Source organism: Lampetra fluviatilis, chromosome 7 (assembly GCF_964198595.1).
Source record: "Lampetra fluviatilis chromosome 7, kcLamFluv1.1, whole genome shotgun sequence".
NCBI classification, from domain to species: Eukaryota; Metazoa; Chordata; class Hyperoartia; order Petromyzontiformes; family Petromyzontidae; genus Lampetra; species Lampetra fluviatilis.
Window position 1 is genome coordinate 465542 of NC_136281.1, and position 26695 is coordinate 492236.

Genomic DNA, 26695 nt, shown 5'->3' on the forward strand with positions numbered 1-26695 from the left:
CATTAACAGGGAATTTCTGCGGTGACTGGATGATTCAGGGGACAACTAGCTATCGTTCGGGCACTGCTTGCCATTTTCACAGAACACCTCTGCTGACCTGAACCAGTGGGGCTCGCTGCCCTACAACCCATTTGGGGTGTTAACAGACTGGATCTGGACACTCATCGGTGAGCATACAATTAATAGAAATGGCTAAATATGCACAAAAGTTTTAAGAGATGGGCTGATGTGGTACATACAAACTTATGCTGAATGGACTCGCTGACAACTGGTACCAGTGGTGTCATGATTGGCCTCTGTGGAGGGGACTCGAAAGATGGCAACTACCCTCCAGCAACAATGGGAGCTGGAGGAGTTATTCTTGACAATGAGCAGAACACTGCTTAGCTAAACAGCAGAAAGTTGGCAGAGTGGGCAGCACAGGTGGTACATTTGCCAGTTATCTTACTCAGTTAACCCATAACATCTATGTCTGTCCTGTGCCTTCCTGCCATTGAGTCTTTGACACATCATATGCCCTCATCTAGCCTGCCAATTAGTGGTGAATGGCAGTGCAGGGTGCAATTGACGTCGGGAGTATGTGGTTGTCGATTAGTATGCTAGTGCTGCAGCTGCCGCGGGCCTTACACTCTGGGGAGGCGTTGATGTTGGAGTCGTGTGCAGTGCGTGACAAGGCGGCCTGCGTCTGGGCGAGTGTCCTCAGGGCACGCGCCCTCTCACACATGGCGCCATGAGCCAGGATTCCACACACCACTCCACACACCAGGGCATTTGCCTGTTCCGCCTGGGACAGCAGCAGCTGGAATACATATCACACACAAACCGTTAACTGAGCACTTACACAACATGACGACAGGATCACGAACCACGAGCACAATATCGCCTACTACCCTTAAAGGATAACTAAGCACTTGTATAGAATCAATGATCACTTACACAACATGACCGATGGTCTTCTTCTTCTTTAGTGCTGCCTAACGGCGTGTGCGACTTCACGATGATATTGGTCCCGGTCTAGCACGGCGTGTAGAGTTTGTGCTGTTGTTAATTGTAGCCATGTTTTGATGTTACTGAGCCATGTCGTTTTTGGCCGTCCTGGTCGTTTTTTCCCTTCGATTTTTCCTTCCAGGATTTGCTTTAATAGCTGGTATTTGTGGTCGTTTCGGGCAATGTGGCCTAGGTAGTAACACTTCCTGCTAATGATGGTCTTCAGCAGTTGCCTGTCAGTGCCCATATCTTGCAGAACTTGTGTATTGGTGGTTTTGGCTGTCCATGGGATTTTCAGCATTCTTCGATACAGCCACATCTCGAAAGCTTCAAGCCTTTTTGTTGCTGTTGTTGTCAATGTCCACGTCTCTACTCCGTACAGCAAAATTGACCAGATGTAGCATTTCAGTGTGCGCAGTTTCAGTGATGTACTCAAGTTGCGGTCTGCAAGGAGTGTTTTCCATTTAATAAATGCTTGCCTTGCTTGTTCAATTCTGCTCTTGATTTCGACTTCATGGTTCAACTGATCGTCAATGATTACACCAAGGTATTTAAATCGGTGTACTTGTTCCAATTTTTCGCTGCCAAGCTTGATTGTTATTTCGCTTGTAGTTCGGCTGACCTTCATAACCTTTGTTTTCTTTTTATTAATTCGTAAGCCCCATATTTGACTCTCTGTGGCAACCTCGTCCAAGATTTGTTGTAGGTCTTGTTCCGAATCGGCCAGCAGTGCAGTGTCGTCAGCATACCTGATGTTGTTGATGTATTGTCCATTGACTTTAATACCAATGTTTTTATCTGCTAGTGTTCGATCAAAAATCTGCTCCGAGTAGATGTTGAAAAGACTGGGTGAAAGTGGGCAGCCTTGTCGTACACCTTTTTGTATTGGTGTTGGATCTGTCAATTCGTTGTCATATCGGAGTTGGGCTGTTTGCTTCCAATAAAGAGCAATGATGAAGTTGATGTCGTTTTTATCTAGTCCCAGTTGTTTTAATAGAGCAGCTAGTCGGTCGTGGTCGACTGAGTCAAAGGCTTTCTCGTAATCTATGAAGCAGATGTACACTTCTTTCTGATGTTCGTAGCATCGCTGTAGTAGTATCTGTAGACAGAAGATTGCTTCTCTTGTGCCTAGTCCTTTGCAGAAGCCAAACTGTGTGTTCTTCAATGCATTTTCGCATGTGGAGCGTATGCGCTGTTGGATCACCTTCAGGAAGACTTTCAGCACGTGGCTCATCAAGCTTATCAGTCTGTAGTCCTCGCATTTCCGGCTTGTTGCTTTCTTTGGTATGGCCACAAAGATGGATTGTAGCCAGTCGGATGGAATTTTATTGCCATTGTATATTTGATTGTACCAATTAGTCAGTTGTCGTATGTTGTTACTGTCTAATAGTTTGAGCAATTCTACATGGATTGTGTCGGGCCCGCACGCTTTGCCTGACTTAGCTGTTTTGATTGCATGTTCTACTTCTGATGTTAAAATGTGTAGAGCGTCTTTCGACATCTGTTGGTCTTTTTCTGCAGATGTTCTCGCAGCGCCATAGAGCTTGTGTATATAGTTTGTCCAGGTGTCCATTTTTTACTGTTTATTTAGGATTGGTTGGTTGTTGTCCGCATACAATGTAGCTGTTGAGGCTGGTCTGTAGATGTTACCAGCTTCTTTGAGCTTCTTGTGCAGAGTAAAATTGTCATGTTTTTTAATTAGTTCTTCAATCTCGGCGCATTGTTCTTCCATCCACTTTTCTTTTGCCTGTCGGATTGCTTCTCTGATCTTCTGTTGCATTTGTTTGTACTTCTCCAAGTTGTTATTTTTGTACATTCTTCGTTTGCTCATTAGATCGAGAATACAATGTGTCATCCATCGTTGTTTCTTTTTCGGTGGCTGATGTCCCAGCATGACTTCTGTTGTTTCTGTGATGCATTGTTTGAACGAGCGCCAGTACTCCTGAACATCTGCTGTTTCTGTTGTTATTGAGCGGATGCTATCGTTGAGATGTTGCTGTACTTGTCTTTTATCGGCGCTGTTCTTCAGTTTCTCCAGGTCTGCTCGTCTCGTCTTTGTACATTGTATTGATCGCAATTTGAGTCTTATTGTAGCTGTTACTGGGTTATGATCTGACGATATATCGGCTCCAGGGTAGGTTTTTGCTGTAATCACACTGGACTTAAACCTGATGTTAATTAGGATATAATCGATTTGGTTCCTGACGATGTTGTTGTCGGAGTCTTGCGGCGAGGTCCACGTGTACAGTCGTCGAGGTGGTAATTGGAACCACGTGTTAGCAATACTGAAACGTTCTTCTTGGCAGAATTGAACCAGTCTGTCGCCTCGTTCATTCCGTGTTCCTAGTCCGTGTTCTCCGACAATGTTCTGCATTCGACCGTGGCCAACCTTGGCGTTGAAGTCGCCGAGGATTATAGTGATGTCGTGCTTCTTCAGCGGCTTCAGCGTGTTGGTTAGTTGCTCATAGAACGATTCGATTTCATGATCTTGTTTATCTGCTGTTGGAGCATAAACCTGTAGAATGTTCACGTTGACTTTGTTGCCTGCTAATTGTAGTAGTGCTATTCGTTCTGATACTGGGGTAAAGTTGTTGACTTTATTCGCTAATTTCTTGTGTACTATAAAGGCGACACCGTATGTTTGTTTGGTGTTTTCTTCTCCTCCGGAGCAGAAGATGTGGTGTTCACTCGATATAAACTTTTTTGTTCCAGGCCATTTAGTTTCGCTTAGACCGATTATGTTGATTTTAAGTCGATCCATTTCTTGTATGACATTGGCTAGTTTTTCCTGCTTTAAGTAAACTTCTAACGTTCCAAGTTGCTACTTTGAAAGGGTTCTTTGACACAAGCTCGGAGATTCTTAGCACCCCTGTCCTATTTAAAGGACGCCGATACTCAGGGCCTTTGTTGATTTTGCTTGTCATCATTGAAGTTTTCAAGGGAGAAATAATCCAAGTAGTTTCCCGTTGCTTTCTTGGATCACAATTTATTTGAAAAGGTCATGTGGGGACCTTTCGAAACGGGTTTTGTCTGACGTCTCCACTGAAGTCTTCCCGCCTTGGGTGACCCTTCTGAGAGCACTAGGCTCTCGACGGTATAGCGATCAGCTTCTCAGACGTACACAAACTCTCTCGCCGCATTAAGGCACCGTTTCTCGAGAGATGGTCACACAGGATTAATAACATACACAAATTAACCACTGGCAGGGCATCACGAACCACTCTACGAGTATCACTATATATCTTAATTTGGAAGCTTTCGTGACTGCAGGAATTATTCTTTGGTTCTTTTCGGTTAAGTCACGTCTAAAAATAAAATAATAAATCAAAATAAAACAACACATTACGACGTTTCGATTGCAACACAAGCAATCATCATCAGGCATAAAAGAAAATAGCAACAAAAATCTAACTAGAAAACTATAGACCGACATACACGCAGACAGACATCACAACGGCACACATAGAGAGGAGTATACAGGCACACGAAAATTAAATAACCTAGTAAAATATTGAAATGTGATGTAATACAACACAGAGAGTCGGTTAACACACAATTAACGCATGGCCTGGTTGACTACGTGTTTCAAAATTTGCTAAGTTAGAATTTTAAGTGTGAGCAACAATTATCTAACTAGAAAACTATAGACAGACATACAAGCAGACAGACATCACAACGGCACACAGAGAGAGGACACAAATCGGCTGTGTGAGCAACAAACATCTAACTAGAAAACTATAGACAGACATACAAGCAGACAGATATCACAACGGCACACAGAGAGAGGACACAAATCGGCACAAAGAGATGGTCGTTTCTGTCACATTTCGATAATTTACTAGGTTATTTAATTTTCGTGTGCTTGTCTCCTAATTTTCTGGCTTGCCTCCCGTGCCGCGTTTGTCCTAATTTTCAGGTTTGCCTCCCGTGCCGCGTCTATCATCTCACTTACAATGGTAGTACGTTGGCGTGAACTCATTGATCTCCCTGCCCTCTCCCTCCCCCCGTCCCCTCCCGCTCCTCTCTATATTTAAGGGACCGTCACAGAAACGACCATCTCTTTGTGCCGATTTGTGTCCTCTCTCTGTGTGCCGTTGTGATATCTGTCTGCTTGTATGTCTGTCTATAGTTTTCTAGTTAGATGTTTGTTGCTCACACAGCCGATTTGTGTCCTCTCTCTGTGTGCCGTTGTGATGTCTGTCTGCTTGTATGTCTGTCTATAGTTTTCTAGTTAGATAATTGTTGCTCACACTTAAAATTCTAACTTAGCAAATTTTTAAACACGTAGTCAACCAGGCCATGCGTTAATTGTGTGTTAACCGACTCTCTGTGTTGTATTACATCACATTTCAATATTTTACTAGGTTATTTAATTTTCGTGTGCCTGTATACTCCTCTCTATGTGTGCCGTTGTGATGTCTGTCTGCGTGTATGTCGGTCTATAGTTTTCTAGTTCGATTTTTGTTGCTATTTTCTTTTATGCCTGATGATGATTGCTTGTGTTGCAATCGAAACGTCGTAATGTGTTGTTTTATTTTGATTTATTATTTTATTTTTAGACGTGACTTAACCGAAAAGAACCAAAGAATAATTCCTGCAGTCACGAAAGCTTCCAAATTAAGATTGAACCACTTCTACGGGGAAGTTTTAAACTTATCCTTTTTTCTTTCTGGCTATTTGTTCTCTCTGCCTGTGTCCTCTCCTTGAAATTTCACACTTAAAATTCTAACTTAGCAAATTTTGAAACACGTAATAAACCAGGCTATGCGTTAATTGTGTGTTAACCGACTTTCTGTGTTGTATTACATCACATTTCGATAATTTACTAGGTTATTTAATTTTCGTGTGCTTGTCTCCTAATTTTCTGGCTTGCCTCCCGTGCCGCGTTTGTCCTAATTTTCAGGTTTGCCTCCCGTGCCGCGTCTATCATCTCACTTACAATGGTAGTACGTTGGCGTGAACTCATTGATCTCCCCGCCCTCTCCCTCCCCCCGTCCCCTCCCCCTCCTCTCTATATTTAAGGGACCGTCACAGAAACGACCATCTCTTTGTGCCGATTTGTGTCCTCTCTCTGTGTGCCGTTGTGATATCTGTCTGCTTGTATGTCTGTCTATAGTTTTCTAGTTAGATGTTTGTTGCTCACACAGCCGATTTGTGTCCTCTCTCTGTGTGCCGTTGTGATGTCTGTCTGCTTGTATGTCTGTCTATAGTTTTCTAGTTAGATAATTGTTGCTCACACTTAAAATTCTAACTTAGCAAATTTTGAAACACGTAGTCAACCAGGCCATGCGTTAATTGTGTGTTAACCGACTCTCTGTGTTGTATTACATCACATTTCAATATTTTACTAGGTTATTTAATTTTCGTGTGCCTGTATACTCCTCTCTATGTGTGCCGTTGTGATGTCTGTCTGCGTGTATGTCGGTCTATAGTTTTCTAGTTAGATTTTTGTTGCTATTTTCTTTTATGCCTGATGATGATTGCTTGTGTTGCAATCGAAACGTCGTAATGTGTTGTTTTATTTTGATTTATTATTTTATTTTTAGACGTGACTTAACCGAAAAGAACCAAAGAATAATTCCTGCAGTCACGAAAGCTTCCAAATTAAGATTGAACCACTTCTACGGGGAAGTTTTAAACTTATCCTTTTTTCTTTCTGGCTATTTGTTCTCTCTGCCTGTGTCCTCTCCTTGAAATTTCACACTTAAAATTCTAACTTAGCAAATTTTGAAACACGTAATAAACCAGGCTATGCGTTAATTGTGTGTTAACCGACTTTCTCTGTTGTATTACATCACATTTCGATAATTTACTAGGTTATTTAATTTTCGTGTGCTTGTCTCCTAATTTTCTGGCTTGCCTCCCGTGCCGCGTTTGTCCTAATTTTCAGGTTTGCCTCCCGTGCCGCGTCTATCATCTCACTTACAATGGTAGTACGTTGGCGTGAACTCATTGATCTCCCCGCCCTCTCCCTCCCCCCGTCCCCTCCCCCCTCCTCTCTATATTTAAGGGACCGTCACAGAAACGACCATCTCTTTGTGCCGATTTGTGTCCTCTCTCTGTGTGCCGTTGTGATATCTGTCTGCTTGTATGTCTGTCTATAGTTTTCTAGTTAGATGTTTGTTGCTCACACAGCCGATTTGTGTCCTCTCTCTGTGTGCCGTTGTGATGTCTGTCTGCTTGTATGTCTGTCTATAGTTTTCTAGTTAGATAATTGTTGCTCACACTTAAAATTCTAACTTAGCAAATTTTTAAACACGTAGTCAACCAGGCCATGCGTTAATTGTGTGTTAACCGACTCTCTGTGTTGTATTACATCACATTTCAATATTTTACTAGGTTATTTAATTTTCGTGTGCCTGTATACTCCTCTCTATGTGTGCCGTTGTGATGTCTGTCTGCGTGTATGTCGGTCTATAGTTTTCTAGTTAGATTTTTGTTGCTATTTTCTTTCATGCCTGATGATGATTGCTTGTGTTGCAATCGAAACGTCGTAATGTGTTGTTTTATTTTGATTTATTATTTTATTTTTAGACGTGACTTAACCGAAAAGAACCAAAGAATTATCACTATATACTTAAACAATTCTAGTACCCACTCACCAGAAATTACTCACAAAGGATCATTAACCAGTCACAGTATAAATAACAAACTGCACATGCATGATCAATTACCACTCGAATGGTCCCTATGTCACACCATTAATCATTTGCTGTGCACTGCATAGCTATAAATTGCTTTAAAAGATTATGCAGGATTTTCTATACATGATGATATCCTAACACCTTATCACAGCAGTCAGCATGGTCGAATAAAATTGAGTTCTCAGGATGCTACTAACTGCGGCGTGTTATATTTTGTAAACAAGTGGTATTCATTCTGGAACAGATTCACAATGATTACATCAATGTGATTGGCCACCAATGCCTTTATAATCACTATCTGTAGGCACCCAAGAGTCTCCCCCTGATGCAAGCTGTATTGCTGCTGTGTGGAGCATCTCACAGCTGAAACAAGCAAGTCTAAAACAACGCAAGTCTGAGACTCGACATGTGTGCTTATGTTTCATGCCGAAAGTTGTAAACAATATATACATTTTATTGATTAAAAATACATGTTATTTTATATAGCATGTATTGGATGAAAACTATATTTTTTCGAACAATTTTTTGTGTTTAGTTGATTGTCTTTCCTCCGCACCTCCGAGTAACATGGTTGGTGGTTATGTACGGTGTGAAACAAGCTCTACATACATAAAACATGATTATCAAACTATATTAGTATTAAGCAGATGTAGCAGCATTTATTAATACAAAAAATCTACGTAAACAAGATCTCAGATAAGACCTCAGGAAAGAAGATTTGAATTCAGTTATGCTGCCAAAAAGGCAATGCTTAGCCTCACAACAAGTACGAGTTAAAGAAAATTGGTTTAAACTACTTGGTAAAGTACATTAACGTGTAATGTAAAGTACAAGCCTTTATCAATCCATTACTGAATAAAGGTCACCCCCCGGTGCCCAATTGGTAAACGGGTGCCCAGAATCAGTTCACATATCATTCGCCACTGGTGATGGCTGTTGCAAGAATCAAATTTATGGTGCTGGGCTTATAACACCGTGTATGAACCATAGTGCCGCCACTGCATCCCTGTCAGCCTTGAGACATGCTTACATTCGATATATCGAATAGAACTGACCAACAAAACATATCAAAAGTTTCACATTTCATAATAAAAAAAATTATACTGATCATGAACGGTGACATCACTGTGTACTATTCCACAACACGATAACTGCTTTGTTTATATGCCTGAGGTACGGAGTGCTGCATGAGCACATTCTCTATCTGCACCGCAACACGCATCCTGCATACTACACTGGTCCCTGTATCGGACCGGAGGAGCATTATTAGCGCCACAATATATGGGGATCGAGTGCAATAATAACGCCTTACCAACAAGGAATAAAAGTAAGTTTACTGTCCTATTACATTGTGAAATATCAAACAAGTGCTGTAGAAAGGATAACTATATCTCATAATTGGGTCTGTATAGCTATCCTGTTACATGAATTGTGCAAATGTGGTCCAACAGCTCATATACAATAGCAAACAAATTACATTTTTGAAACTGTGCATGAATAAAAAAAACACGTGAAAGAATGTACTTATCCCCAGTGAATCAGCGTTGGGGGATTAAGCAATGGAGCCATGAAGTGCTTGGGTCACTCGCCTGCAGGTTAACAAGGTAAATGGGAGTATAATAATACGTTTTTTGACCTACCTGTGCATATCAAGTGTTTCCCCTATGTGTGGGGTTTATTCTATATAGTGTGGCTTCGTCTTGCACGAACCAAAATTACATAAATATTGAGCAAACACAACACAGAACTCAGTTAAGGTGTAAGTATGAGTCAAATAACAAAAAAAATTGGAAACAAAAATAATAGTTCGTATTCTCAGTTATGTTCATCATGAAACGGCAATGTTGTATGTTAAATGGCAGAGTAGCCAACTCACGTTGGAAGGTAGCGAGCTCAAATCCCATTCAGTGCTTGACTCAACCAATTTTGCCATACTTTGCTAAATTCAACAGTATTTGTCATGAAGAACTACAATAAATAATGTAAATGTAAGAATATGAAACAATTGTAAAAAGCACGTTCAAAATATGATTGTACGTGCATACAAAAACAGATGGCTCCACCAATTTTACCATGAAATTTAGATTCCTGAAGGTTGGCGGATTGCCTACCTGTGGTTGTATGTATTTAGTCAAATTCATAATGTAATGAATTCTAATTTGAAAATCAGTATCCAGACTCTATTCGCATCTCTGGTAAACCCTAGAAACTCCACTGATCATGAAAACATGACCACAGTGTGCCCTGCAGCCCATACCTCATAAGCATAGCACGTGAGTGTGCAGGGACGCACAACTGCACCCGGGCACATCACAACCACACGACGCCACCGCTATGCCTACCTGTGCGTGTGCCAGGCTGACAGCCGCGCTGCTGAGCAGCCCGTGGGCGTGCTGAGTGCGCGCCTCCTGCAAGGCTCGCAGCAGCAGGGGCACGGCGCGCTCGGGGCTCCCGCACGCCACGTGCACCTCCCCCAGCGCCAGCAAACTCCTGTGGATTAGTGCCGACGTGCAGCAGGGAGATAAAACAAACTCCTGTGGATTAGCGCCGACGTGCAGCAGGGAGATAAAACAAACTCCTGTGGATTAGTGCCGACGTGCAGCAGGGAGATAAAACAAACTCCTGTGGATTAGCGCTGCGCAGCAGGGAGATAAAACAAACTCCTGTGGATTAGCGCTGCGCAGCAGGGAGATAAAACAAACTCCTGTGGATTAGCGCTGCGCAGCAGGGAGATAAAACAAACTCCTGTGGATTAGCGCTGCGCAGCAGGGAGATAAAACAAACTCCTGTGGATTAGCGCCGACGTGCAGCAGGGAGATAAAACAAACTCCTGTGGATTAGTGCCGACGTGCAGCAGGGAGATAAAACAAACTCCTGTGGATTAGCGCTGACGTGCAGCAGGGAGATAAAACAAACTCCTGTGGATTAGCGCTGCGCAGCAGGGAGATAAAACAAACTCCTGTGGATTAGCGCTGACGTGCAGCAGGGAGATAAAACAAACTCCTGTGGATTAGCGCTGCGCAGCAGGGAGATAAAACAAACTCCTGTGGATTAGCGCCGACGTGCAGGGAGACGGAAGAACTACTGCAACTTCTGAACACAGCGCTGTTCTGATGATTGTTTCCAAATTTGGTTCCAATCACTGTGATTTTATTTTCTTAATTGTATTCCAATTTGTGCCATTGGCATCATGTCATGAAACAATAAAGCATTCTGATTGATGCATCGCAATATCATTCATGATGGCCCTTCTAACTCAGCTCTGCATACATCTGCAGAGGAAGAAAATATGAGTGTAACATGGCATTTCATTGTGTTACAAATGGAAGGAATTTATTAAAATAAATTTAACAAATAACAGGGCAAGTTTTCTGTGCATATTCTTTGGGTCGTTCGGTAAAGTCATGTAGATAGAAAAAATTATAACAATAAAATAATAAAAATGCAAATAAAGTGAATGAAAAATATTTCTTATTTTAAAGTCAATGAAAAATAAAAAATATTTTCATTCAATTAATTTTCATTTTTATTATTTTATTGTTATTATTTGTATGATATGACATGCATAAAGTCAATGAAAAATAAAACATATTTTTCATTCAATTAATTCTCATTTTTATTATTTTATTGTTATTATTTTTTCTATCTACGTGACTTTACCGAAAGACCAAAATAATATGAATTCCTGCAGTCACGAAAGCTTTAAGTCAAGATTCTTCTGTGCATCATGTGGATTTCTTTCACTGCAAGGTCACCATACAGACAGCTGACAGAGTTTACCAAGTTGTTACGAGGTCATTGGAAATCCACTCCACGTGGTTTTGAACGCCATCGAGGATGGCGATTGTCTTGTGATGTCACAAGCTCTGCATCAGTGATGCCACAGGTTCCTTCACAGGTTTTGTGTAATAGTCAAGTGATGTCACAGACCCTGTCAAGTAACATTCGAAGCTTTGTGTGACAGTCAAGGGACATCAGTCAATCCCATTGTTAAATCATGTCACCAGCTCTGTGTGAGTCAAATCATGTCACCAGCTCTATGTGTCAAATCATGTCACCAGCTCTGTGTGAGTCAAATCATGTCACCAGCTATGTGTGAGTCATGTGATGCCACTGGCTCTGTTAGCCAAATGCTGCTACAGGTTCTGTGTGACGTTACTGGCAAGTGGTATCAAAGGACCTGTGAGATAATGGTTTGAGTCAGTCTGACCATGTGTTAATAGTGGATCAATGCCTATATATGCTCTAATTAAACAGTTGTCGTAAATTCCAAACATACTAGGTGAAATCTCTGAAAGTTAAATGTGGCCTCTGCTTCCATTTACACCAATCAGCTGTGATAATTGTATACAAGAGATGTTGATCCGTGGATATGTTTAGGTGTGTAACATTCACGAATGTGTGTGTATGGTGTTTGCATATGCAGGTTGCTGCTTTGCTATGTTAGTGTTATCTGGCTTTGACCCTAGGTCAGCTAAACTCGGGTACACTGCGGTCAAAACTTGTATGCTCCACGTCCACAAGCAGCACACACGACTCTCACTTGGTGTGCAGCTCGGGTGTGTACCCAAGTCGGTTTTCCTCGCACAGTCTCATGAGAGTCTGCAGGAGCTGTGCACACTCCAGTAGACGGCCCTGTGCTCTCAGCACGTTCACCTGGCTGCACGCATGCGGCACACGAAAATAACGCACACATCATGGTGTGCGAGCCAAGTGTACATGCATCAACACACAAACATGGCACAGTACTACATATACAGAATACCATGCACGTGAAACAACCCAATACAGCAAGTATACAACACAAGTATGATATGACACGCATACATATGTACACGTTATTCGGTACATACTATACACAGAGCAACGCACATAGCATATAATACTTATCCACACAAAACACCAGCACAGCGTTTCATGCACCACACAAAGTGAATATATATAGCACACCATGCACACAGCACAATACAGCATGCACGACACATGCACAATATAGCATACACAGAACACAGCACACAGAAATATGGACAAGCATGTGCAGAATATTTTAATAGCCCATATGTACAGCCCAACTAAAGCCACATGCGGCATACCACTTATTCAGAAAAGCATTGATATATAGCACATAATACCTCACACACAACACCAATAGCACAGGACTCACATTTTTAAAATTGTGTTTCAAATGGAGGTGTGCTGGAGATTTAACCACCTTTGTGTAAACAGTGACCTTACATCATTCTTACCCCCTTCTAATTTTCTCCCTCTCCTAATTTGAAACTAAAGCAGGAGAAAACACATTAGTGCCTCCTAAATACATTTTAATTGCACCCATAGATATATGCACCCACTTTACACGGGCGTGCATAGCAGTCTGCATAACGAGTGGCTCGTACAAAACGCAGCGACACTGTGGCGTAAACGCCTGTGCTGTACCTGTACATGCCCTCGGCAGGGTTGAGGGCTGTGATGTGTGGGATGAGCGCCTCTGCGACGTGGGGACGGCCCGCTCTCACCTCACGTTGCACACTCACAGCTAGCTCTACCAGCTTCCACAACTAGCGCAAAAAAACAAAGATGACCTGTTTTAGCCTCAAAATACCATTGGAGCAAGTGCTGTTAGCGAGTACCTATGAAGACCGGCACGTCAAACGAGGTGGGTGGCCATCACCATGCCTGGTCGCCTTTGTCTCCCAAGTGGCGATGTTTACACATCCTACCAGGTACTCATTTGAGGTGTCGACCAGTTATGGGAGGCCCAGAACTCGTTCAGATAATCGTTACTGGTGTTGGCCATGAGCGGGATTCGAACCCTTTTCACCGGGTCGGGAGTGCAGTGCGCTAAACCGCTACACTACAGCTCCCCATAAGTGGAAAGCACACTAACACACTTCAACAAAACTCAGCACATATTTATCAATAACACTGCCTTAAAAAGAACAAAAAAAGTGTTTCAGGCAATTGCCCTTCTTCACAGCAAAGAGATACTTTTCAAGGTAAAGTCACAAATGTGGTATAATACAACGATTTACAGCACTAAGTCACTCCAAGACCTCCTGACACTGACTCGATTATGGATGTTGTTGGACCATAATGGAACACACGAGTTGGGTTATTGAAGGGGGGCTTGAAGCAGTTCTGACATCACTTGCCACTGATATTAGCCATTATCGGGAATTGAACTCAGGTTACGGAGCTCTTAACCGTGTGTAAACCACTGTGCCCTTGCTCCCCCATAAATGTTAATTTCACAAATGAATGCACATTTACTCAACATATGCACGCTCATGTTTAAGCGTAAGCATGACGAGGTATACCAATAATAAAACGTATTAACACATTGTGTAAGAAATATAAATACAAATAACATCTCCCTGTCAGGGAATTTTATAATGCTCCCACCTGGCATTGCAGGATTCATTTGAAAAGGAAACAAAATGTAACGCCATTCAATTGACGTGTCATTCAATTGATGTGTCATTCAAGTAAAACTTATCGTAGCACATTATTTTCACGTTAATTTAAGTTTTCATGACAGTGAAATTGCAATAAGAAAATCATGGACAACTCTACACTGGACAGTGGAGTACAGTGGCAAATGACAAAAGAAATGGAAACTAACTGAAAAGGGCACAAAAATGCATAAATACATGCTGTTTGATAGGATGCTGATGTGAAGAGGAACACACGGATTAGAGAAAACACATGAATCATATGCACTTTAACGAGAAGTAAGGGGGTTTGGACAAGACATGCTAACAACGGAGTGGTGGCAAAAGGAACACGCCTTAGGGAACATCCACCACAGAGATGGGACGATGAAAGCAGCTCATGTGCAGGTGCTCTCGATGGAATGTTGCATCACGGGACTGTGAGAGACAGAGAGCTAGGAGAAGCCTGCATGTGCTATAATATTACGTACCATTCTCATTAGTAAGTGGAAGTGATCATTTGAGCTATCATTTGTGACCAGGTCGCTTCTGAAAAACAGCTGTATAGCTCAGTCGGCCCTACTTGGTAAAATAAAAACAGTTAGTTCAGACAAAGTGCTGTAAATTACAGAATAATTACCCGAGAAACGTGTGTGTCGTGGGGGAACTTCTCCCGGGCATAGTCGATGACCTCCATAGAGGCCTGGTACAGGCCCTGGTAAAACAAGTACACAGGCAGTTATACAGCAAACAAACAAGTATGTGAGTTAAAATGACACCCTGTCTTGTGTTGTCCAGTGGACTTGGTACATTGTTATTTTAAACCACTGAATGGGCATGTTGGTGGGTACTGTTACTTGAGCAGCAATTAAACCCTTCCCTTCTACACACACATATATTAATGAACTTACCTGATGCGCATGTAGCCTGGCAAGATGGCACAGGGCCACACACAGTGCCTCAGTGTTGGTTTCCCCGGGCCCGTGCGTTGATGGGAAGTCTACCACCGGCTTGTAGCACACCATGCGCTGGGCCTGTTGACACGCCATCACACTGCATACCGTGCACCGTACACAGAAAAAGTGAGTATTTTAGTATAGAAGCCATATGCAGGTAAATACTAAGTAAAATCTTTAAGTGTTATCATATTTACGTGTTGACAAAGTAATACTTGTGTTAAAATAGAGACAAAAACAAAGGCTGTGAGCACACACAGATTTGCGCAAGTCACGGAAAATGCATACAATTAGCACACAAATGAATATACCCCTTACATAAGTATCCATTATGAAGCACCTAAGAGCAAAGTGATTCTCTCTGCACACAGGAAAACGAGTCATCATATCCACCCACCTTTTCCCATAAAGGTTCCAGAGTGCTGTCTTCAGGGCGCTGTTGTTGAGTTTCCGCTGTGCAAGCGCCGACATGGCGTGCTGGGCACGACCCCCAACCCTCTCCGCCTCGCTCAGTGATCGGAGAAGCACACTGGGACGCACACCCAGGCTCGCCCGCGCACACACCAACGCCTGCACTCCCAGCCAACTTGTCAGCTGGATGCAAAACAACAGAACACACCACGTCAACTCAAACCATTCCACACCACGTCAAAATGCTGCTTACACGTGATAATACTACAGCGAACAGGGACATCACATGTATGCGTTATAAGCACACCACACAATCTCAGTGTATACTCCACATCAATTATTGTCTCTTGTTCAATTATTTTCTGGAGAAAACAACATATTTTTATGGTGACCGAGTTATCAATGGAAATTTCATCTCACCGAATGACACCGACAGCAAAGTTGAGAAGGAAAAAAGACAAAAGGTTTCTATAATTGCGTGTGATTCTATCAGGGTGCTTTTGCTTGGCTCAACTGACTTACGAAGTAAGCGCCACTGATGCGTGGCATCCCGGCACTCACCGATAGGCCGACCTGGCTGGCTTTCCGCACCGACAGCTCCAGCTGGGACACGCAGCGCACCCCGCGCGCTCGTTCCAGGTGTGCCAGCAGGCTCTGAGTATACGCACACATATGGGCACGACTTTCACAGCACCCACTGACACCAACATTACACGCAAAAAAACATTTGCGGTAATGTTTCATACACATAAAATTACACACAACTGCACTCTTGAAACTGGTGGGAATCAAACTGCCATCGAGTTTAATATTTTCATTGAAAATAGAAGTTTAAATGGTCACATTGACAGCGGCACACAAGCAAAAAAGTCAACACCCTCGTCATTAACACTGGCTTATCTAAAAAAAAAGTATATTGTGTACATGTGCACCTACATACATAGTCCTATACTGTACATGTTTCATAGCCTTGGCAGCACCCAACAGGCATATTGAATTAGACTCAGAATATGTATTTATATTGGACGAATCCGATGACCATTTAAACTTCTATTTCCACCTACAAACTGGCCCGATATCTGTCTGAGACCTTGCAGCCATTCACTGGTAAGACCACCTCTTCTGTTCTTAACCTCACCTGGTATCGTCAATTAAAGACATCTCACTGTCCCCAGGTGATTTGCTCGTTAGTTTCTATGTAGTTTCTATGTAGTTTCTCTGTTCTGGAAGAGGTACATGGATGACACGTTTGTCATCTGGCCACATGGCCGACCGGCTCTGAAACAATTTCTCAACCACATCAATTCCATTCACCCAGCAATCAAATTTACCATGGAGGTAGAAAAGGATGGCATGTTACCCTTCTTGGATGTTTTAATCAAAAGGAGACCAGATGGCTCAATGAGCCACTGTCTACAGGAAAGTAACCCATACTGATGCCTACCTAAAACCTGACTCCCACCACCATCCATCCCGGAAGAATTCCCTCATCAAAACGCTACACCGTAGAGCTCAATGTATCTCCGTCCATGAACACCTGACCAGTGAACTCAAATATGTACACCGGGCTCTCAAGGCAAATGGATACTCTGACTACACAATCCGCAAAGCCATCGACCCAACCGTGAGGAAGGAGCCATCTGAAGATCCAATCAAAACCATCACCTTACCTTACATAGCAGGGATAACCAAAAAGATTTTAAAAAATTAGAACAAACACAAGATCCAGGTCTGATTTAACACAGTACACAAAATTTGTGACCTGATCCCATCTGTGAAGGACAAGATCCCTGACATGCAATATCCCGGCGTCTACAAACTTAGCTGTACTTGCGGCAGCAGTTACATTGGGGAAACCAAACGACATGTCTCGGACCGTGTTCATGAACACAAGACAGATCTGAAACACGGCAGGACCAATACTTCTGCCATAGCTGACCATTACTTTAATGCGGCTGGCTCACATGAAATAGATTTCTCTAAAACGATGGTACTTTGCAAGCTGACTGGCTATCAACAAAGATTAATTCACGAAGCCATCCATAGAAACAGACACAAACACAATTTCAACCGAGACGACGGTTTTAAACTCAGCAATCATTGGAAAGATGTCATCAACCACTTTGGGTCATGATTTGAATTTGTGTTTTCTTGTCAACTACTACCGTCAGCAGTGTGGATGGGCGTAGCGAGGTGCAATTCCCCCCCTCCCATCTCTACCCCTCTCTCCTCCCCCCCATCTCTGCCCCACCCCTTTCTCTCCCCCTGTCTCTCAAACAGCCCTTTCCCCCGCCCACTCACTCTGGAGCCCTTATGAGCAGCTGCATTTGGAAGCTTGCCCCCCTCTTTTCTCTCCACCTGAAGAAGACCGCTTATGTTGCGATCGAAACGTTGTGGGTTTTTTGCTTTTAATTTAGATTTTTTTTTCTATCTACGTGACTTTACCGAAAGAACCAAGAATATAAGCTCTTCTTCACAGATGTCCAGTCGGGGCGGTAAGAATGTTACAACAACAAAACAATAACTTAAAGCTTTCGTGACTGCAGGAATTCATATTCTTTGGGTATTTCGGTGATCGAAACATCATAGTTTTTTGTTATTTTCTTTGAACCTATCTAGGTAACTTTACAGAAAGATCCAAAGAATATAAAAACAAAATAATACAAAACATGATAGGAGTGTAAAGTACAAGAAAGGTAAACAAATCACCCAAAAACATAAAAGAAAAACCAAACCATCCCCATCCGACCAGACAAAGCCCACTGAGGTGGTATTACGCAAATATGTTCTTACACGCGCACCCCTCTCGTCAAGATCAACAGCTCCCACCAAACATAAGCGCAAGGTCCTCACCAGGCAGTGCTGGAGACACACTTGGTCGTTCTGCCCTTCTGCTTTGCTGATGGACTCCTGCAGGGCCAGCCTCGCTTCATCCCTGCAGTCGCCCAATAGCACAACACGTGTATCAAGAATGCATATGACACCGAGTTGTAATTTTAATTAACAATGATATTTGGCTACTCATTAATTTGACCAAAAAAGTGATAATTGCTAAAAATAGATCTACTTGTGTGGAAAGCACAACATAAAAACACAAGAGTCAACTGACCAAGAACATGAATATACGGATGGATCATTCCACAGTCTGCCTCATGTTAACATCGGTCATCAGCATATGAAATCAGCAAAACCACTGCATTATTTCAATTACGGTAAATGTTTAAACTCCTCAGAACTTAACTCGTACTACTATTAAACATAATCTATGCCTTGACTTTCCTGGCTGGCTGTTGGCTGGGCTCCTCTCTGCCCTCACAGTAACTCTGTTGTTAGTGGCTGCAGCCATTTGCCAATGATTCTAGCTGGGAAATTGGCTAAATGGGATTCTCCATGTGATAAATAAATATCGAATTGACTTGAAATGGCAGAAGTTCGAAAGACATTTAATCGAAAGCGACACCGAAGGGGTTGGAATAACGAATACAGAAGACTAACATGGTTCAAGGCGAGCCGCAAGAGCCGGCCCAAGAGCTCTTCCCAGTTTAAATTAATACGTGGAGCACACTTGACGACCGAGAAAAAAGCTAAATTTATGGAGGTCTCACCAGACTGTCCAAGGTGACCTCTAGGCATGGTACAAACATCCCACGCCTTATGGCTCTGCCCAAAGATTGCAAAACTTTACCATGAGATCACGAGCTTTTTTGTGTGTGTCAGTAGCAGAGACCCTGTGGGGTCTGAAACCTGGCATGGTAATTAGACATCAACATGCCCTGCTCCAGACCTTTAACACAATAGCCAGAAATACTATTTTGGTCAGTTTAACACGTAGGCTTTCGCGACCAATATTATTCATAATAAAGGTTTTTGGGTTAGATCACGTAAGTAGAAATGTGTCATAACCCTCCACCACCCGATACAGCAATTAGTAAGGGATTTGTCAGGTAAACAAAACGGCAATTAGTTACTACTTCAGCCCACTCGTGTGTTGGAGAGTAAATCCACGACATTTACAATTTGAGTACGACGTTTCACTGGTAATTACATCCAGCATCATCAGGTGATTTGCCAGAATAGTGAAGCAATCCACCTGCTTCCGGTCTTAAATAGAGCAGGACGAAATCATCACTGACCCAATCAGGTGCAGAGATCAGAGGCGGGGGAGGGGTTTATTGTAATTATATAATGAACTCACACTCTAGCAATTGTGAGTTGATTTCTCCAATTAAAGTGCCACCTTTATCAATATTATAATTCTAGAGGTGGGGGAAAAAGCTCTATTGTAATTCGTTTTTTTTTTTATCTAAAAGGAGCTGCACTCACAGGTGTCCAAAGAAGGAGTGTAGGGCGGCCATGTTAAGAGCTGCGTAGCGTGGATTCAGGGCACTTCCCCGGGGCTCCACGCCTCCTGCAATAGCACGTGGCACACAACGCCATCGCACAGCACGCCACTACTTAATAATACAAAACAATGCACATAACCACAACACAGTACGTCACATACGTCTACAGCACAAGATACAATTCAGCCCTGAGTGAAAAATATATTGCTGCAAACAATGACAGACTACAGCACAGCTGATCAATGACAAGCAGAAGATCCTATGGGACCTAACTGGTGCTAATCAGACCGACTGAGAAGTTGGCTTCCTGCCATACAAAATATTCATTTCCACCAATAGAGATGATCGCTGCTGGATGCTTACGGATGGGTGCATGTTACTAATTAATTTTACATATGAATCCTCAGCAAATGTAAATTATATGGTAAAATAAGAGTGTGTCTTCAGTATATCGAGGTTCAGGGCCAAACCTAGGAGCTACGGATATGATTTTACTGACAGATATACAAGGAGGAGAAAAATGAATTGTTGTTGATTAAAATTCTACTTTATACCCAGAATACAGCAGCTATTGGTGATTCTGATAAAGAAGTGGAAATCATAGGAACAGAACCTATACCCTCTGTTGAGCAAAAGGGTGCTTGGGCTCACCGCCTGATGTGCTGAGTGTGGCGCGATCGTAGTAGTGGTGCAGGGAGTGCAGGGATGACAAGGTGTCCCGCACACGGACGGCATTCAGGCACGACACCAGGTGCTGCATTACCAGAAACACACACGTGCATGTTTTAACATAGGGATGCGTGTCTTGGAGGTTGATGAATCCACTCTGGTTGAGTTGGTGAATCTTGTAGATATCATCATGGGTTCGATACTCATCTGTGCAAATCTGTGAATGTTAACCCCTTGTATGTATGGATTTTCTCTGGTCATTCCAGAGAAAAACAACTACGTAAAAATAAAAATTGGCCAAAGATTTCAATGCAAAAACATCCTAAAAATAGAAACTGAGGTTTTTATGCATAAATATTTTTAGTAAGATGTACAGTGCAAGGAGACATACTCTTAACGATAATGACAACATATGTTCAGGATGCCAATAATGACTGATAGTGGTTTGTACTCACAGCCTCATCGCAGTCCGGGTTTGCCCTCAGTAGGCTGGAAAGTCGTGCGTGTAGGTCACGGGGTGCCAGCGCTGCCCCGTCTGCTCTCTGCACTAGGTCAGCCTGTATATGATGCAGCATAACAGCGCAGCACAATGTCATACCATGGCAGCGTAAATCACACCATGGTCATTATAAACAATCTAATGCAATGGTATGTCAATCTCCAAGGTACTGATAACGTGCACAGCAGAGCATGGAAATTGACCTGTAATCCATTGTGATACACATGATAGGTAACTTGTTCTCCCTCCATAGGTCACCTGTGGTGTCCCTCTGTCTCGCACAATGTTCAATATCTCCCACCTCTCACTCCACACAGCTCCTGCTCCACGTGTCCCGACAGACACTAATTAAGGACGCATCATTATTGCACCTCCAATTATCGCACCTCTGATAAGCATGGTTGGTTTTGAGTGGTGTGAACAAGTATAACCCGTAAAAACAAAGTTTTTCACTATAAATCCTTTATATGCGTGGCGGCTAGAGTCCTCTCGTTCTCTGGCTTGAGATGGCTGCCACCTATGGGTCAGATGATTGCATTGCACCATTAAGCAATTGGTCATTAAATATAATATTTTTGTCCTAAAAAGTGTAAAATTTTGGAAAAAAATTTTCACGAACAGTAATTGTCACGCAAAACGAGTCTGTGTGGAAAATGTCAGCTCGAATGAATCATGGGAAGTGGGTTAAAAAACGACCGAAAGATTTGCACAGTCGTAAGCAAGCAAGCGAACTTAATATAAAGGATTTAAAAAATTCAATAACATACATACATTATTGAACACTCAGCCACATGGAAAGAAGTGGAAAAAGGTGCATTCCGGTGATGTATGGCATTAGATAGGTGGAGATACAGAACTGGAAGTGTGTGAAGTGAGTGATGTGGGCAAACAGCAAAGAGAAACATTGAGTGTTGAAAGAGAAGCCAGGACACAGCACCGAGACTCACTATTACCATTATCTTTCAGTTTGAGCTGAACAATCTGCGAGTGCCATCAAGCTGGATATATGCGTACTCACTACAATAGATTACACCACGTTGCCATGCCACGTCATTGAACATTGATATACGACAATACTCTTTCTGACGTTTAACTTCTTCGTGGCTTTAGACAGTACTACGCCAAAATAGATCAGCGCTTGCCACCAAAATCACAGTATGATGTGGGGTGAATGGTTTCATATGTTATATTACTGTGATCAACGTCTCATGAAATGTGCATCACATTTTGTATGACACCACAATTTTCGTTCACGTGCCATTCACATAATCAGCACATACATCAGACATATTCACCATACACAACGGTGAAGTGAGCAACGTATGCATATCTGTGTTAGAGAAGTGGAGGTATAAGGCACATGGCAGATGGCTTGTTAATTAAAGGAGTATAATGATAAAAGTAAGTTATGGAGTCTATGAAGCTCAAAAATGACTGCTTGCTCAATGCATTGACTGACATATACGTGTACACACCTGCTGTATTAGAAAGAATGCAGCTCTTCTTGTAGATAACGCATCCATTTCTAGATCGTCATCGCTGTAAGACACACAACAAACATTGATGTATTAATGAGTGCGTATCTAGAAAGTGTTATGTTGAAGCTCGTTAAGAGGGGTTAGAGCTTACTCAGAACACATCGACATGATGGTGGTGGCAGCACTCGTCCTTGCTCGTCTTTTTTTCAAGCAGTGATGTAGGTAGTCAAGCGTCTCAAGAACTGGTGATAAGACAACCTGCCATCTTCCAAGCTTTGTTGAAAGATGCTCTCAAGTAATGGTTTAGACACCACTGCCTTTCAATGGCGATGATATAACCCAATTCTCATGCAGATGTATGGAGACGTAGTCTCTTCAGCAGCAGTGTCTAGATGCTCAGTACTGGGCTCCTACGTGGCCTATCAACCCTCTGTTTTCGGACACTCAGAACAAGTGGCGTGAACTCATCTGATAACCTTTGTGTCCTCAGTTATAACTCTAGCTGAGCTCGCCTGGGAGAAGCAGGGAAGGTTCAAGTGTACATAGACAGGCATTAAACTTAAGTTGTTCGGGCAACACTGCAGTGTTCCAACTACTGTGTCACTAGTGTTACATATCTGAAGATTATAATAGCAGTCGCTAATTGCCAAGATGAAGAGGTATCAGCACGATGCTTGTGCCAGACTAGGTGTACTTTCAGGCCATGTGGAATCGTCATGAATTCCTGGCATGTTGTCATACGACAGGACTAGGTGTTGAGTTAACAAATCCACATTATGTGCAGATGCACCGTCTATGCTACACACGATATCAGTTTAAACCAGAGGATGCCTTGTTATTTTGAACATCACTTCTCTGCTACGAGCTGCCCGGTCGTATCATTTATGATCCTCCCTCAGAGGCTAAACATGAAAATGTTGGCATGAACTGTGAGCAAGACCACCCAACCCCAGGTCCTCTTTACCCCAACTGTCAATCTCTTATCTAGCTAGTGCCATGCCTGTTTATATCCTTTTAACCAAATAAGGTCTGCTTGGGTATGCAGTCAGTTATAATTCACAGACATAACCGAATTGGGCTCACCCTGACATAGGCTCATCTCCCCGTGAGGGCCCTTCTCCAATGTCTTCGTTGTCGGAGGCCTCCATCTCAAGCCACGAGCCTGTCCTTGCCTCCCCAGAGCCTGCTGTGACCTCCATTGTACCTCCAGCAACTGCAGAGTCGGCCTGAGTGACCCCAATGTAGCCCTGCCAGTATTTACGCAGCTGATGACAGAGCCGTCTGGTCTGAGCGAACGACAAGCGGTTGTACGCCAACAGCATTCGCCGCACAAACATGCCTATACCACAAGTGTCCAGATGTACACAGGCACACACAAAAACACATAAAAACATCACACATTGAGCCTCATAAAATGCAGAGATAAGTAACATTATTGAGCACTCATTATAGACAGGACAGCACACTAGGGTGTGGTGTAGCCAGAACTACCCCTGACCACCAATGGCACCCTGGTTCTGATGTCAATACACCACACCAGATATTCAAGAGAGGGAGATCTGGGAGGATGTGGTTTTAGGAATGAAACATTTAATTTTATGTGGCGGTGACCTCTGAAAGCGACATACGAGCTGAAGGTGAGAGCATTGGTAAAAAGAGGGAATGGATAGGAAAATTTACGTGGCAGGCATTATTGGAGAATTTAAGTAGATGGGTGTCACGTGGGCAGTTGGGGCCTTCAGTGGGTGGCGGAGAGGAAGTGTTAAAGCTCTCCAAATCCTGTTCAGCTTCGACACACGGTCCACTGTGTAAGTCATTCAATGCAAATTAAGCAGGAAATACTGCATTGTGTTTGCAAGTATTTTTGCTTGGAGGCAAGATTTGAGAGGTAAAATTAGCATTTTTACAGATTATTATTTCAACTGCCACATTACAATCAATGTATATTGTGGTGGTATTTTAAAAAAACGTATATATATGTTTAGTGCTGCACCGTCTTTAAATGTTTCTATGTCCTACCCAGTATGCCGTGTCGTCCTATGGTGGGTGAGGTTGCAGATAGGAGCTCCTCAAAAGAAAGAAAGAAGGTTTCCATTGCCTGTGAGCCTCCCAGCACCACCACACCCAGCCTGCAAGTAAACCAAGGCACACCACAGACACCATAATAGACACAATGCATACCAATATTGCAGTATTAAGATACAAATTCCATGACAAAACTTCTAGCTGCAAACTTTATACACATGCCAAGATACAATGAGGCAGGAAAAACAGGTGTAGATGCTCAGGAATGTATTCAGTGTTTTTATGGCTTTTTATACAGAGGATAGTTGTCGATTCCTAAACCTGCCTTCACTTATCTCACACTCATGCTTCTTTAATCCTGGACCTTTTGCCATATGGGTTATTAAACTGCATATTTGGGAAGATGCATCACATATAGCCACTATCAGTGATATTTTTCTGTAATCATAATATAAGTATAGGCACAGGCAGCCACCACTGAGCTGATGGTTTGTTTAATAAATATAACTATATTATTACAACGCAATGGGACAACATGTAGATGGCCACAAGGTTAGGTAAGCGCACACCACACCAGTATAGTCTATGGGCTCGCACAAAATATTGTACTTGTTGATACCACCAGAGATGAAAAAAAAGGTATTGTACCAACATCTTAAAATTGCCAATAAAAGTAAATAATGCAATAACCTCATTTAATATGTATGCTATCACAGTCCACTATTTTAACCACATGCACAAACTGGTATAACTCAATAGTTGCCACCTCTAGAAGTACCGAATATTGCTCAGGCCCATGGACGAGTAATGAAGATGTCCTGGTTCACTCCGAGGAATGCATCTTTTAAAAACAAATCTGCATAATCACACGTATGCAAGTCGCAACATAAGCATTTTTCATTTCAATAATTATTTAAATTTTCTTAATTTTTTTAGCAGTCAAATGTGCATCTTATAACAATCCTTCGTTAAATATTACACCAAGCGAAAGAACAAGTCAAGAGAGAGGAAATGAGAAAGGTACCTCTGGATGAGACGATCTGCCAAGAAGATACAGCAGTCAAGTACACAGGTATGCAGCTGAGAAAGGGGAATATCACAGCCCTGCACAACACACACATCAACCAACATTTTCCGAGCCGTGTCAATTTTATTGCTGCGGCAAAAAAGTTGGAATTAAATTTCAGCAAACCTGTTTCGAAGTGGCTCATTCCCCAAACCCACAATATATTTTACAGATTATTGTCCTGCAAAAAAATAACTTCAATGAAACCACTGAAAACAACCCAAGTCAGACTTAAAGGCACCTGCAGCAGAGTCAATAGGAGCTCGTTGAGTTTCCACCGCTGGGCATGCGTCCTGGGGGGCACATGCACTCCATCTCCATCAGCTGCACACCAACATAAGTCATGATGTTAAAAATAATACTTTTTTACAATTTGACTGGAACTATTCTAATCAGCCTACGTCTTAAACCAAATAATCAACAATATCGTAATCACCGCCTCCACGAGCATAAACACAATTACCATAACGATGTTTGTATGTTGAACTTCTTTCGCACTGCACGTAGGTAACCGTGCAAACAGTAAAAGTGTGAACGACACCACGATTATTGTGAAGTGTAACCATGCTTGTGATCGTTACTTTACAATTTCAAGTGTGTGCGAACAGCGTCGTGCGGTGCCTCACTCCTGGCAGCTTCCACCAAAAGGGCCAGCACTCCCAATGCGTGCGGGGAAAGTCCATCCTCACGGGAACCGCCAGGACATACACCCACACACACGCCACCCTCAGCCGGGGCTGCCATGGGGAACGTCGTCTGGTCTGTCAGACACATCGCAAAGTCACATTCATTGTGATCACCAGTTGGCACGATATACTCTTTCATGAAGCGGTACTCATTTATACGATATGAGACCGTAGCTTGGTTAGTGTATTTCGCAATGTTATTGCATCGTTTGTGTTTTGCTTGATAACACTCACAATGCTGTTAGTTGCACAACACTTCCAAAAAAATCTCACTCCAATAATCCGCGAATTCTATTCTCCGCGGTGGTACAACTGCTAAGGTCACACTCGCCACGGATTTGTGTGATTATTCCGGGGGGGGGGGGCGCGGACTAAAAAAAACTCCCAAACATTCACGAGACACCGCAAGGGGAAAGTTTTTGTTTCCAATGCGCAAGCACGAACTTATCGTAATGCGCGGCGAGTTTCAAAGCAAAGCCACCGCGGATCTGCACATCGCG

The 26695-nt window shown here is 42.6% G+C and overlaps 1 protein-coding gene across 3 annotated transcripts in view; it reads right to left on the minus strand.

Moving 5' to 3' along the window:
* Window positions 1–26695, minus strand: part of ANAPC5 (anaphase promoting complex subunit 5) — a 28215-nt gene that overhangs the window by 710 nt on the left and 810 nt on the right. For 2 of the 3 annotated variants that reach the window (XM_078858057.1, XM_078858058.1), the window contains exons 2-19: window positions 26136–26270; window positions 25751–25833; window positions 25468–25547; window positions 24438–24547; window positions 23502–23757; window positions 22416–22479; window positions 20897–20998; window positions 20424–20526; window positions 19753–19837; window positions 18283–18364; window positions 15991–16083; window positions 15416–15612; window positions 14974–15115; window positions 14703–14777; window positions 13068–13189; window positions 12175–12291; window positions 9974–10121; window positions 628–799 (exon numbers count right to left, since the gene is read on the minus strand). In XM_078858057.1, the coding sequence (XP_078714183.1) occupies window positions 628–799; window positions 9974–10121; window positions 12175–12291; window positions 13068–13189; window positions 14703–14777; window positions 14974–15115; window positions 15416–15612; window positions 15991–16083; window positions 18283–18364; window positions 19753–19837; window positions 20424–20526; window positions 20897–20998; window positions 22416–22479; window positions 23502–23757; window positions 24438–24547; window positions 25468–25547; window positions 25751–25833; window positions 26136–26253 (2149 nt within the window). In that variant the 5' untranslated portion in view covers window positions 26254–26270. Of the gene's footprint in view, window positions 1–627; window positions 800–9973; window positions 10122–12174; window positions 12292–13067; window positions 13190–14702; window positions 14778–14973; window positions 15116–15415; window positions 15613–15990; window positions 16084–18282; window positions 18365–19752; window positions 19838–20423; window positions 20527–20896; window positions 20999–22415; window positions 22480–23501; window positions 23758–24437; window positions 24548–25467; window positions 25548–25750; window positions 25834–26135; window positions 26271–26695 lie in introns of those variants that run through there. The other variant, XM_078858059.1, reaches the window with a different exon arrangement.